The sequence below is a fragment of the Typopeltis vanoorti genome, chromosome 14, assembly GCF_054136105.1.
Source record: "Typopeltis vanoorti isolate ZY-2024b chromosome 14, IOZ_Tvanoo_1.0, whole genome shotgun sequence".
Classification (NCBI taxonomy): Eukaryota; Metazoa; Arthropoda; class Arachnida; order Uropygi; family Thelyphonidae; genus Typopeltis; species Typopeltis vanoorti.
Window position 1 is genome coordinate 76297829 of NC_143562.1, and position 14899 is coordinate 76312727.

The following is a 14899-nucleotide window of genomic DNA, read 5'->3' on the forward strand; positions in this document are numbered from 1 at the left end:
TATCTATCACCACCCCTCAGTTTCTAGCTTCATCTATTTCCTGAAATACAGTTCCATCAATGTGGTACACAACTTGTAATCTCTTTATCTCAAAATGCATAACTTTACATATCTCCACATTAAACTGACACCCATTATCGTTGCTCAGACTGGAAGCCTATTTAACTCCTGCTGTAAGCTCTCCACATTGCCTTCATTAACAATTTCTCTACCTTATTTTGCTCATCAGCAAACAAATGAACATTTCCTTACAGGTTGTGTCCTATAACATTTATGTACAAATTAAACAGTAGTGGTCCCAACACTGAACTTGCATCACACCACTGGTCAGTCACCTGTTTTTGCTTTGATTCCGCCACCCCATATACTCCTTTTTCATATCTGTCAGTAACCACACTCTTAGGCATATAAATAGTATCATATCCATCACAGTTTGTTCTAATTTGTAACAGAGTTCAATGTGGTATACTGCAAATGCCTTTGCGAAATCCAGCACAATCATCGTATAGTCATTTCCTTTACCCAACTAGGCTGTCAGTCCTTTACAAATAATAAATTACTAAGGCATGGTCGACCCTTCACAAACCCACGTTCCCCCTTAAAAATATCACATTCTATCCGCCCTTTCCTAAATTCTCTTTTTGAGGAATTTTTCCTCTGCTTTTACCACCATACCTGAGATAATGATTGGTCTATAATTTGCTACTGACGTCTTAGAACTTCCTTTATACAAAGGAATTGTTTTGCCTTGTAGAGTTACACTCCCTTGTAACTGTACACAGCAAAACAAAAGAAATAGCAATAAACTTTCGGATGTGAAGTCTGATGTGGCCATTACTCCTGGTGGTCTTACACATTGTCTACAGCCAGGGCCATAACGAGGGCGTAGCGAAAGAGGCATCCACCACAGGCGCATCATACCCTCGTTACACAGCCCTTAGATGTATCGGTCAACAAACCATTCAAGGACTACATACGACAATTCTACACAGAGTGGATGGCAGCCGGCAGTTATGACCTGACTCCGACTGGGAAGATTAAGAGACCATCATTAGAACTGTTGTGCAACTGGATTTTGAGAGCTTGGTACATGATTTCACCAGAAATAACTACCAAGAGATTTTTTTAAAAAAACCGGCATCTCTAATTCCCAGGATGGGAACGAGACCGGAAGTAGCGATAGCGAATAGCAGATTCTTGGTAAGTCATACTCATTTTTTTCAATTTCTTAAATTAAGATCTTATGATTCCGAAATGATAAAAGGACAAAGAATAATGAAACTGTTTGAATTTAATTACAGAAGCATTCTCGATAAAGATTCAAATATATCGCGTGATGAAGGTGAGCGGCCAATTATGTAAATAACGTTGATAAATAAAATTTAAATGCATTTTATTTTATAAAGGATATGAGCAATTTATTTATTCATTCATATAGGGTTTCTCCCCTTTTCTGTCCCATTCGTTAGGATGAGTTAAGCTCGTTTAAGGAGGGATTAAGCATATGTATTTTATGAATGTAAATTTGTGTGTGTTGTCGGCGCCAGTTTGCCTATTCTGAGGCAGTGAAAACCTCGAGTTTCCGGGTGAAAAAACCTCTACCAATATGAGACCGCCTAACCCCTTTAGTTGAAAGAGACCAGATAAAGGTTCCTCTCATCTTAGGAATCGAATCCAGCTCTTTCCTACCAAACAGCTTCATGTATATCGACTGGACTGCGCAGGCTATATTTAAGCAATTAAAATTACAACGAATACTAAGGATTTAATTACAGACGTCAATTTAGTTTCCGAAAATCCTCGCAAATATCTCATACCACGATTTTTTAACTTCAATTTTGAGGGAAAAAAAAGGCCTGTGTAGCTCAGTAGAAGTTAGACTTAGGTTCAAATTTAGTCGCCGAATGGAAGAACTTTTTCCAAGCCTATCTTCGACCGTTTCCCGAGTTAGTTGATCTCTGGCACGTGCAAGCAGGTTTTTTTCTGCCGTAAACTAGAAAATCGTACTACCCAGATTATTCCAGACTAACATATCCTGTTAGGGTTAAGTATCACGGTCTCTCTTCATCAGTGGCCACCTATAATTAGTGATAGACATGGGCCAGCTATCTCTGATTGGCTACTGGTGGAGATTGAACTGCCCACTCTGTCTCCAAAAGCTAGATAGGCTATTAAAGGCCTCGCCTACGCCCTATAAGGGAATAAAAGGCGTTAGCTGATTTGATTTTATTATTTTATTTTGTTAAAAACGTGTGAGTTTTATTCCTGTAAATACAGTAACTTCACTAGAATGATATACACTTGCAAACTGGTCACTCAGTAACTCTACTATGTTTGCTTTTGTCACCTCGTGACCATCATCATTAATGTTAATCTTCCATAGTCCTTTCTCTTACTTGCCACATAACGAAAGAACTCTTTAGGATTTCCTTTGGCCTACTCAGCTAGATTCTTCTCATAATCTGATTTTTCCTTCCTTGCCATACTGGGCACCTCTTGCCTGAGCGTTGTACTATTCATGAGTTTGCTGGTCATCTTTCTCTTTATATACCCTCCACAGCATTTTCTTCTTCTGCAGCTCGTGCTTCTTGATATTACTCATCCATATAACTGCTACCCAATTAACCCTCCGTACCCTAGGTATAAAATTTAATACTGTTTCATTTAGATCAATATTTCTCAACCTGTGGTCTGCAGACCACAGGTGGTCCACAATGATGGAACAGGTGGTCCGCAGGCAGACTTAAATTGAATTAAATAAATATATATTTTTAATTATCCAAAAAAAAAAAAAATTAAAATTGAATAAGTAAGTAAAAATCACTGAAATAAAATGGATACTTAAAAAAAATAGTGGCAGATGACAAGTAATAAAAGAGGAGTGAAGTGAAGAACAATGTGGTTTTATTGCTTCCGCCTTCCCCTGCCTTTTTGTCAGATTTGAAGTAAACGTGTTATCCACATTTCAACCAATTGCTTGTTGTTTATAGATTTTTATTATTGAAGGTTTCCCTCCTATAACCAAAGCTCGGTATAGCTTCAGAAGTGATAAGTGATACTTGGGCAAAGTGTGTCGTGAGTCCCAGTACTTGTCGGAAACGTTTTTTAATAATGAAAAAGTGGCTTAGAACTACGTATATTCAAAACATGTTTTAGATTTATTATATGTAATTTTTTTAAAATTACATATCTTAGTGGTCCGTAGAATTTTTTTAGTCGTTTTACTGGTCCTTGGGCTTAGAAAGGTTAAGAAACGCTGCTTTATATGACCCTTAACTATATCCCATGCACTACTAACATCCTTTTCCTGCTGTGCTTTATGCCATGGTACAGATTTAAGCTTCCTCCTAAGCTTGTCATATTCAATTGCCTTGTAGTTCCACATATACAGGGCCGGCTTAACACGTTAACCAGACGATGCGTTGCATCGGGGCTTCTCCTTTAAGGGGAAATGAAGTGAGTAAAAATAAAAATAAAATAAAGACACCTTTTAATATTAGCGTTTGTTAAATGTAGATATTCACTAAATAAATACTGCGACTTTTTTAGCAAAAACTGCAAGTTGTTTTTCGCAATCTGTGGTATAGAGCTGGAAGAAGCACTAAACGAGCCGGGGTCGTTTTGTTACAGGGGGTGCCTTGCACTAACCGACTTTAGTTTTTACATGCAGCGCACATTCGTCAGTTAGGACGTGATGCTCGCACGTGTATCCAACTTAAACTCTATTAGGAAGTGACCTTTGGGCATTTTTTCTGGAACAGACCCCCACGTGTTATTTGTAAATAAATCACTGAACTATTGATTGCTAAATACACACCTTTACAATTCAGGGAAATTTTATGCATTTCTTTAAGTATTTATTTTCATTTTTTATTTACATTTATTTTTTATGTATTATGTCTGCCTTTTTTATGACTGGAAAAAATCATCAAACTGCCATACATCCAGAACACATACCAAGCCTACAAATACATTTCCAAACACACCGATTATAAGCTGGTGTTCACAAACCAAAAATTGGCAACAGTTCTAAAACCTACTAAATCTCTCACACACAAAGAAATACTAGAACACCACAATGTGGTTTACAAATTTACTTGCCAACAAGATTGTACTCTCACCTCTCAGATCTCTGTGGGCAAGACTACTAGAACAATCCAGTGACTTCAACATCCCAATTCCCAGAACATTTAAACAATGAAAAACGCAACAACCAAAAGAAAAACAGAAATATACTTCCGTGCCCTTGAACAGAAACATATCCCAGAAATCGACAAGGCCATTGTAGTAGACATTCAGGATTATCGGAAATGCCTAGAATATCGGAAACGATGGACATAAAATGTGACAAAAACTCAATAAACGTCCCACGAGCTACATAATTTCCTAGAGTTGGAAGCTCCATAACATAAAAAATAGGTCACGACTCCGACCAATAGAATACAACACAGCTATACCTATTTACACCCCCATCCCAAAGTATATTCTGGCCACATATAGTAAATTATAAAATATAAAAAAACCAGGTTTTTTCAAAAGCCTGCACATACCTCTTGCCTCACCAATAATTCTCCCAAATCTCTCGAACCCCACTTTTATCCCCTTTCCGTTAAGTCATACTTCCTTCAACAATGAATGTATATCGTCATACTCCGGAATGCCACTGAAAAGAAGACAGCCAGCAACATCCCACAAAGGTATGTCCGGTTTTTCTTCCTATATATTCTACATATATCTGTCCATATAAAACATAAGCCCTAAAATTTGAGTAAAAAGCCAATGACATTATAAAAAAGGGGTACTCCTAAACAAAAATAGGCTAAATAGCCATAAAATAATAATTTTACTTTGTTGTTTGAGACTATGCAGTATAATGTTCATTCCATTTATTTCTAATTACAGGAAATACTCAAATTACTCTACTTTTTACTAATACATGATTGTGTCTGTACACTTTTTTTGGTGCATCAGTTAAACTTAATTTTGTTTTGCTTGCATTTGTGCAGTGTGATGTGTGTAGGGGAATGTTTTTCACCATATACGGCTATTTTTGTCCTATTGCTAAACTACCGATATATAGGAGCCTGTGTAGCTCATTGGAAGTGGTGTTTGCCCTCCACTTTGCTCTGCTGCACAAAAGAAGACTTTTGTTCAAATTAAGACACAGAATAGAGAAACATTTTCTAAGCCTTTTTTCGATCGGTTCCCGAGGTTAGTCGATCTCTGGCACGGCAAGCGGATTTTTTCTCCAGGATACTCATGTTTTTTGTCCCGTAAACTAAAGAAAATCCACATTATTTTCAATCATTAAAAATATTGTGTTACGGTTAGTGACCACGAGATGGCTGCACTTGTTAGCTGTCTCTTCACACTACTTGTCGATTAAATTAGTGATAGCCTTGGGCAAGCTATCTCTGACTGGCTATCAGTGGAAATCGAACTGCTCACTCAGGCTTCAAAAGTTAGATAAGGCTATAACGGCCTTGCCTCCTCTCTAAACGGAAATAAAAAGCGTTAGCTGATTTGATAAGTGAACTACCAGTATACGTGCACTGACAAAAGTATTTGGACATCTTATGTGCCATGCAAGTTTCGAATCCTTCCACATGCAAATATTCAGGGAGTGTCTGCATAAGTCTGATAATAAAAGTTGGAATATTCTGCATGTTTTGCACTGTAAACGATGTTAAGATGTCACTTACGGATGAAATGACAAACTTCCAACTTGGGAAGGTAGTTGGGTGTCACATCAGTGGTCATTCTGCCCGTTACTTTGCTACCTGTCTCAGTATACTGAAATCCACCGCTGCTAATGTCATTCGTTGAAAATCAGTTGGTAGTGCTATCACAGCGAGGCCACTGAGACTCACTGACCGAGATCGACGAGCTCTATCTCGGAATGTTCGAGCGTCTCGCACATCATCAGCGACGGACCTCGAAGTCAATCTGGAAAATGTTGCACGGACATCTGTAAGCACTAGAACTGTCTGCAGGGAATTTCATGCCTTAGGTTACCATAGAAAAGTTGTTGCGAATAAGCACACATCATCCCCTCACGCCAAACGACGCTTTGACTACTGCATTTCACACCATTCCTAAATGGTAGATATTGGAAAAGTGTTATGCGGAGCAACTAATCAGCTTCCAAATGTTTCACTAGGATGGTCGTTTATGGATCTGGAGATTATCCAGGGTAGGTTCTGGTAGGACTGCATCTTGCCAACTGTCAAGTTTGGCAATGGTATGGGGGTGTTTCAGTTGGATGGGGCTTGGTTATTTGGTGGGCGTACAACATATCACATTGATGGAACCGTACTTTAGCTAATTGACGAAGTCAGGGATTTGGGACTATTAGTGGATAGGGAGACAAGCACATATTGCAAAAGTGATCAGATTACTTGGATATAGAAGAACATCCTGATGGCGTGCCCAAAACCATAACGTTTGATGGCTGCCTGGATAATTTTACCCTTTCGATGCTGTGGAAGTACTTTGGCAGTAACCGTTGCATGATTCAGTAAGACAGTGCTCCATGCTTGCCCGAGACTGGTTCCACAAAATAACATTATAGTGTTGGATTTACCAGCTCGATGTCCAGATATCAAACCCAGAGAATATCTTTGGGATGAATCACAACTCAGAATTTGCTGTAGACCACAGCGGCTATTATCAGCATCAGGAATGCATGTTGCTTTCAGCGAAGAATGGAAGAATATTCTTGTTACAACTTATCCGAAATTTTCTGAAAGCTTGCCCCGAAGGATAATTGCTGTCATTCAAGCCAAAGATGGTCGCACTCGGCACTAGAAATGTAATTAAAACGCATTCTTTACCATACTATATTGATAAAGCTATTTATCAACAGACTGCATTTCATCTTTAGTCTCTGCTTCTGAAATATAGCCTCAAACTCACCGGCACTATTACGATTATTGCTTTCATGAGTTTTTAACCTAACTGGACTCAGATATATCATTAACAGCAGCCCCTCGTCTCTTCTCTCATTATTAAAAGTACTGTATCCCTTACATTAGATTCCATTCACTACATTCGACTGCTACTGCCAACAGTGGTGGGTTACCACTGAACCACTCTTTTATTCATCATTTATTTATTTATTTTATTATTTATATTTATATAATCCAGAAAACTTGCTCTATAGAATAATCAGATCAATCTCAAGCCACTATACTTTCTACGAGTGGGGAAGGTGGTCTCATAATGGTCTTAATCTAAAGACAATCACAAACATCTATTCCAGCTGCAGGTTTCTGACCCACAGCCTGCTGAAAGAGATGACCATGAACGGTCATTTTTTGCGATTTTCCCTACAATATTTTGTTTATCAGGGCGTTTTTTCGGGATTAATCAATATCGATGAGGTAAGATATTCTCCAAAATATTTCAAAACAGGAGTGAGAACATTTTTTCGTAACATTTCCAAGGTAAGATTTTTTTTTTTATTTTTTTAATTTTTCACCACGCATGTTTCAAGTCTGAAGGTAAAAGTAAGTATTTACAATTGACTGTCCTGGTTGGCCGAGTGGTTAGTGTATTTGCTCTCCATCCAAAAGGATGTAAGTTTCAATCCCATCATGGGCATGGATGTTTGTGATTGTCTGTGAAAACACTAGTGGTGATGGTGGGCAGTAGATGGCGTTAGTATAGATGATAGTAGTTGCGGTTCGCTATAGAGTGATGGAGACGGAGAGTTGTAGAGTAGGTGTCCTCCCTCAATGAGTCTTTGGACTCCTTGGTGTCACGCAATAATAATAATAATAAACAATGTCCTAATTCTCTTTCAAATTTTTTCTTTTGCTTTCCACGCATATCAGTAAAGATAAACCTAAATGTTAGTGAAATTAGGTATTTGATTTCGAACTAACTACTGCAATGCGTATAAGTGCAACTTGCAATGATTCAATTCTCATGGCAGTGTTTTGCATCAGCAAGGTGTATGCATGTAGATTTATTTGCTCAGTATGATTCAAGGCCAAGAAATATCTATGCAGAAGAAAGATCAGAGTGAGCTCCAATGCGGCCTAGCTAAAATTTTAAACTACAATTTTCAAGTGATGATTGCAAAATCAAATAAATTTAAAAAAATCAGCTAACGCCTAATCAAATAAATCAAAAATAAAATCTACTAATGGCTCTTATTCCTCAACAGAAGTAGGCTAGGCCATTAAGTCCTAAATTTATTTTGAAGACTTAGTGGGCAGCTAGTCTCCATCCTTAACCAATCACAGAATAGCTGCCAAAAACCATTCACGGTGTTCGTTGGTTGCAGTAGATATTTGCAGCTAGCTCGTGGTACCTAACACTATATATTGTTGTTTGAAATAGCTTGACATTTAATGTAGGGTTTTTTTGGGCATACTTGGAAAAATCCAAGTTCATAGAATGAAAACCAGCTTGCCCATGCATCAAATCTAGTAACTCAGAAGCTGGTCGGAGAAAGTCGTAGAAAAAGTTTCTCTAGTCGGCAACTAGCTTCTAATTCAAAATGGTTTTTCTTCAAGTTTTCTAGGACTATTTTCACTGTTCTTGAATTCTCAAGTGCAATTCTCGAACTTTATTAGGAAGTCGGAGTGCATAAAAGTTACTATATGATAAGCTGAGTGATTCGGAGTGAACTAAAGATCCCCCCCCCCATAAATTGTTGTGTTGTTTCACTACGGCACTGATTTAAAGCACTAGTCGGTGGACACGTCAGACTGTAAGAAACTTCCAAACATTCTTCTTACAGAAAAAATTATTAATTAATTTAATTTTGTGTTTTAGGACTGTCTTTTATTTCGATCACTCAAATGTTTTGATGGTACATACGTTTTTTGCTTTCCTATTTATTTGTTTATTTTGCTGCCTCAGATTCTTTTCTTCGGTTTCTGCCCATCCACGGTACTGTTGTATTGCAAGATGAAGAACATCTCGTGAATAGGATCACTATTAAAAAAATATAGTAATGTTTTTTTCTAATAATAATAGAATAATCCCTGGTGTATACATACTCCAAAGGGCTACGAAGAAGTATCCTCTGCTTTTGTAATCATAGCATAGTCATTCTTTTGCGTAAATATATATATAATTTTCCCTAACTAGGCGAACCTTGCCAGTTTGCCTAATTCCGGGATGGACCACCTGAATTTCATGGAATCAAAAAAAAATTGTATGAGACCAGCTAACTCATCTTAACTTGAAAAGCTTTTTTAAAGGTTCTTCGCGTCCTGAATGGGATTTAAAACCAGGTCTTTTTGACTAAAGAGCATCGTCGGAATCGATTGACTACGGAGGTCCTGAGTATTTTTCTGGATCAACTATAACGAAAACTGTAAGCGCATTTGAAAAATGCTGCCTTTTTTGCCCGTGTTATATTGATTTTAATGAATAGTTGAAATGAATTTTAATCCTTGCAGAGTAAATTTTAAACGGTTTCGTGTTTCTCGATGAGTCTTCGGAATTCCTATATAAAAATATTGATCTTGTATATTTTTATTTATTTATTTTTTTTCCGTTCTGTAGGTGGCAGTCACGTGCCACTGCGCTATTTTGATTTAATTTTCTGAACGTTTTAGACGCATTTTACAAGCTACGTTGTAAGTGGTTTGCAATTATGCTTTTTATATTCTTGTCTTGTATATTTTCTTCTGATTAATAAATGCGACATTTAGATAAGCATTTGGTATATATTTCGTAAAGATTTGCCCACTTGCATTAAAAAAATATTGTTTTTGTTTTAATTTGAATATGAGAAATATGAAACGAAAAGTCAATGATTTTGACTTTCATTTGCAGCCTTCGACGAAGCAGACCCGTATCAGTGACGATTATAGAAGTGCAGTATTCCAATTAAATTATCAAAAGTCTAAGAAACGCCCACCAAGTTTAAGTGTAGGTGATTATTTTGATCACTGCTTTTATACAGAAAATTTTGATGTTAAAGATAATCAATGTTCTACCACTGTACTACGAAATATCTCTAGCGCCAAACACCCTCGTATTGATCCGACCACTATAAAGTATGAATCATCTAAGTGTATGCTTAATAACCACATGCAGTTCGTTCCTTTATCCGAAATCCAAGGCACTGCTTCTTTGCATTTGCACCCAGAGGTAAGATTAAGTTGCTTGCATGTATAAATTTCGTTCACGTTTTTACTAATTTATTTATTTTTTTAGCCCCTTAGTTAATATAATTTATTTTTGCTGATTTCTATTGTGTTTACACCTGTTTATTACTTTGTTCATGTTATGCTTTTTTTATTTACTTGAAATTACCACATTCAGCTTATTTCACCTTTGCTTTCCCCCATCCAGACTTATAATGGATCAAGCTTATTTGATTTTTTGAAAAGCAGTAGACGTAGGTGTCTAATAATTTTCTGTGTATAAGAATTTTCAGTTAGGAAGGGGATATATGTGGAATTACAGGGCTGGTGGATATTATTATTACAGGCAACTCCAGGGAGTCATTAGACTCATCGAGGGAGGCCCCAAATCGTATTCATCACAACTATTCGACATTCATACAGTATCTATCATACCTCGCCTTAAACTCAATCACTGTCACAGCATCCACCACAGACTCTGGCAGCCCATTCCACTCATTCACTACTCTAAAAGTAAAGAACCCAGCTCTAACACCCTTACTAATCACACTTTTGCCCAGTTTCCATGGATGTCCCCAAGTCCTCCCACAACCAGCCCTGTTCTCAAAAATATCTTCTGAATTAATTTTATAGAAACCCTTCAGTAATTTGAATGTCTCAATCATATCTCCCCTCCTCTGCCTATCAACCAATTTTTGCAACCCACAAATCCTCAACCTGTTCTCATAAGGTTCATTCCACAGACCTGCTATCATCTTGGTCACTCGCCTCTGGATCCTCTCAACCTCCTCCCCATCAAGAAGAAACCTAGGTGACCAAATCTGGGCACAGTAGTCGAGATGGGGTCTTATCAAGGCTCGATACAGAGGAACAATAACCTGCTTGTCAACATATTCTTCAGCAACCAAGTGATATGACAAGCTTAGGAGATTGCTTAGATCAGTGCCATGGCATGTGAAACTATAAGGGCTGGTGCTATGTTGATAGTGCATGGTAGATGGAAAAGGAGTATTTAAAGGAACTAATAGCAGACTGCATATCTAGAGTGAGGAGAATAAATCAAGTGGGACTTAAATGGATAAATACCATCATTAAGCTAGATCTACAAAAAAAAATTATGTTGGGAATTCAAGGAGAAAGGTGACCAGTTGGTAGTACAGAGCACAGTCCAGAAGAGTAACCAATGTGGTAAGAAAGGCAAAAGCAGAGTATGAAAGGAAATTAGAAGTGCAGGCCAAAGATAATCCCAGAAAGTTCTTTTGATATGTTGCAAGTAAAAGGAAGAATGTTTATGGCAGAATGATTTTAATGAATGCAGATAGTATGGAGGTAACTGTATCAAGTGAAATAGTAGAATTACTAAGTGAACATTTTCCAAGAGCATATTATCCAGGTGGAGATATTTCAGTAACAAGAGAGAGACAAAGGATTATATGGAAACATAGGTAAATGAACTTGAAATGCATAGTATATTATAGAACGTTGATATGAATTCAGCTATGGGATCAGATGGTATACCAGCTCAAATTTTACGAGAAGGTGCTAAGGAATTGGTAGCACATTTGCACACACGTTATTTAATCTGAGTCTCATTTGCATTGCATAAAGGAGGCTCCAAGACTGATGTAGCAAATTACCAACCAGTCAGCTTCTCAGGAGTCATTTTCAAGGTACTGGAGGAATTGGTCAAGAGCAAAATGCAGGAATAGACAGAAATGGGATACTATATGGGGAGGGGTACAACATAGTTTCGTGATGGGTAGGTCATACCTCAGTAACTTGCATTTTATAATACAGCAGTGACTGCTGAGTTGGATAAAGGTAATGGGTTTACAGTGATACTGCTGGACTTTGAAAAAGCTTTCGACAGGATACAGCATAGAGTTCTAATAAATAAAATGCGGCAGAGGATTGTTGATGGAGAGATCAGAGAGTAGTTTATTTATTAGAATTGTATGCTGTATCCTGTCAAAAGCTTTTTCAAAGTACTGGACTCTGTTGAGGAATAGAGTCCAGTAGAAGGCCTGGAATTAGTGGCATGTCACAGAGCTCTGTTCTTGGCTCACTACTATTTAATGTGTATATTAACAATATAGGAAAGGATCTGAGAGGAATTGTTCAGTTCTTTGCCAATGATGCAAAATTGAGAAGAGCAATAGTTAATACAGATGTTAAAATTTTGCAGGATGCATTTTTGGGCAAAAACATTAACAGCTGTGTACAACATACCACATTGATGGAACTGTACTCCAGCAAATTGACGAAGTCAGGGATTTGGGACTGTTAGTGGATAGGGAGTTAAGCACATATTGCAAAAGTGATCAGATTACTTGGATATTGAAGAACATCCTGATGAGCAGAGACAAGCAGACTATTATTCCTCTTTATCAAGGCTTGGTAAGATCCCATCTTGACTGACTACTGCATGCAAATCTGGTCACCTGGGCTTCTTGGTGATGAGGACGTGATCCAGAGGTGAGTGACCAAGATGGTAGCAAGTCTGTGGCATGAACATTATGACAGGTTGAAGATTTGTGAGTTGCAGAAATTAGTTGACTGGTAGAAAAGGAGTGATATAATTGAGACATACAAACTACTGAAGAGTTTTTACAAGATTAGTACAGGGAAAATTTTTCAGAACATTCTGTCTGTAGAACTAGGTACCATCCTTGGAAACTGAGTAAGAGTGTAGTTAGCAGAGAGTGTATGGATTAGATTTTTTGTTTGGAAAGTGGTGAATGATTGGAATAGGTTGCCAGAGTCTATTCTGGGTGCCATGACTGTGAAGACTTCAAAGCAAAGTATGATAGATATAGCATGAATGTTGGATAGTGCTTGGCATTATGTTTAGGCTCCCCTCAACGAGCAGCTCCATGGAGTAGCCCATAATGATTATATAACCTTCACTGTGCCTTATTTAAATAGGTATATAGTATTGAATAGTGGCATAATCGATACTGGAAGAACACAGTGAAATCAGTCTGCATGAAAGAGTGTCTTAAATTAAGATCAACTTTGTCACTGAGAGCAATTTTTGCAAGTGAATGTAGCAATATTTGAGTTGTGCTAAGAAAGTGTTTTTAGCGACACTAATTTATTTAGTTTGCTGTTGCTTTTTATTATTATTATTATTGTGATTCATTTTTTTCCATGCTTGGATACAAGTGTTTTTTTCAGTAGTGCTTATTGTATTTTGATTCATTTGTGTTCTTGCTGCTTTCTGAAAATGGAGCTGTTAGGAAGTGCACCTCTGCAGCATTTAAAGCTTCAGCACGATCAAGTTTTGCCCATTTTCCTCAGTGGAAGCATTGCAAGAATTGTTTTAGGCATGCATCAAAAAAAATTGTGCGCTGTTAGGGTGAATAAAAAGAAAGAAGGTATTAATGTAAGTGATTCTCGTGGAAAGGCTTAGACGTTGGTTATGCATTTTTTACTAAATAATTTAAGGAAATTACAACGTCAACTAGGATATACATTAAAATAAATTTTAATATACTTCAATATTTCGGCAACGTCATGTAGCCATTTTCAAGAAACTCAAGAACAAGACACGTGCACGCAGGCACAACAAACAGTAAGTGAGGAAGAAGCAGGAAGCTATTATTTCTCCTAAAGTCCTGATGGTGCCCCGGGCAATGTTGGTAGTCTTGGGCGATTGGGCTGAAGGTCTTCTGATGTAGGTTTCCCAAATTCGAGGCAGTCTCATGCTGCCAAATTTGTTGAGGTTTGGATTCTTTCTTAGGGCTGAAGCTGATTCCATGAAAAACCTTTCATATTTGTATTTACTACAGTGTATTATTGTGGCTTTCTTCCACTGTATTCTATGCCAGGTATCCAATGCATGGTCAGCAAAACCAGAGTGGCTGTATTGGTGAAACCGGATGTAGAATTATGATAATTGGCTGTCCTGCCTGTTTGGCCAAAGCAGGACAGCTTACAGCTGCAAGGGACCTGGTATACACCAGGTAGGTCTAGGGGGGGAGGTTGATCTTTAGTAGAGCAGATAAGGGATGCCAATTTTTTTATATGGTCTGTAACAAGAAGTTAAGTCATGTTTTTTAGGATTTTTTAATTTTTTCCGAGGTGCCTTGGATATAGGGTATGGTGATGAATTTAGAGTAATCCTTGTTGTTGCGAGGGGAGGGAGAGGGGGGTTGTGGTTTAACGGTGTCAGTATTTTTTTTTTTTGGGGGGGGGGGGTAGCCATTGGCTGAGAATGTGGTTTAGTTCTGTGGTTAGGGCATTGTCATTTGAACAGATAAGTTTAGCCCTGTTGTGTAGTGTATTAACGACTCCATATTGTTGCGAGGAGGATTGGTGGGATTGTTGTTAGTGAATGAATGTATCTGCCTGTATGGGTAGGTTTTCTATACACTGAGAAAACTAAGGTTCCATCAGGCTGGCTGGTGACTAGTGTGTCTAAGAAAGGAAGGCAGTTGTTTTTTTCTTCTTCCAGGGTGAAATTTGATTCTGGGGTGTTGGTTGTTTAAGTGTTAGGAAGGAGAGGAGTCATCAGAGCCATGTGGCCAAATAGCAAACACATCATCAACATAGCGAAGCCAAATGGTTGGTTTTTGTGGGGCAGAGTTTAAGGATTTCTCTTCAAAAGTATCCATATAAAAGTTGGCCAAGGGTGGGGAGAGTGGAGAACCCATGACTGTCCCCTCTATTTGTTTGTAATATTTTCCTTGCCAAACAAAATAGCCTGAGTTCATTGTGAACTGAAATAGGGCTGTGATATCGGGAGGAAATTTAGCTTGGATTAGCTCTAAGAATTTTTTGAATGGGAC

At 37.8% G+C, this 14899-nt stretch overlaps 1 protein-coding gene across 2 annotated transcripts in view; it reads left to right on the top strand.

Moving 5' to 3' along the window:
* The first annotated feature begins 8996 nt into the window (after positions 1-8996).
* Positions 8997-14899, top strand: part of LOC150099685 (uncharacterized) — a 38862-nt gene continuing 32959 nt past the window's right edge. The window contains exons 1-2 of one of the 2 annotated variants that reach the window (XM_090403912.1): positions 8997-9331; positions 9796-10113. In XM_090403912.1, the coding sequence (XP_090260038.1) occupies positions 10039-10113 (75 nt within the window). In that variant the 5' untranslated portion in view covers positions 8997-9331; positions 9796-10038. Of the gene's footprint in view, positions 9332-9547; positions 9597-9795; positions 10114-14899 lie in introns of those variants that run through there. The other variant, XM_090403913.1, reaches the window with a different exon arrangement.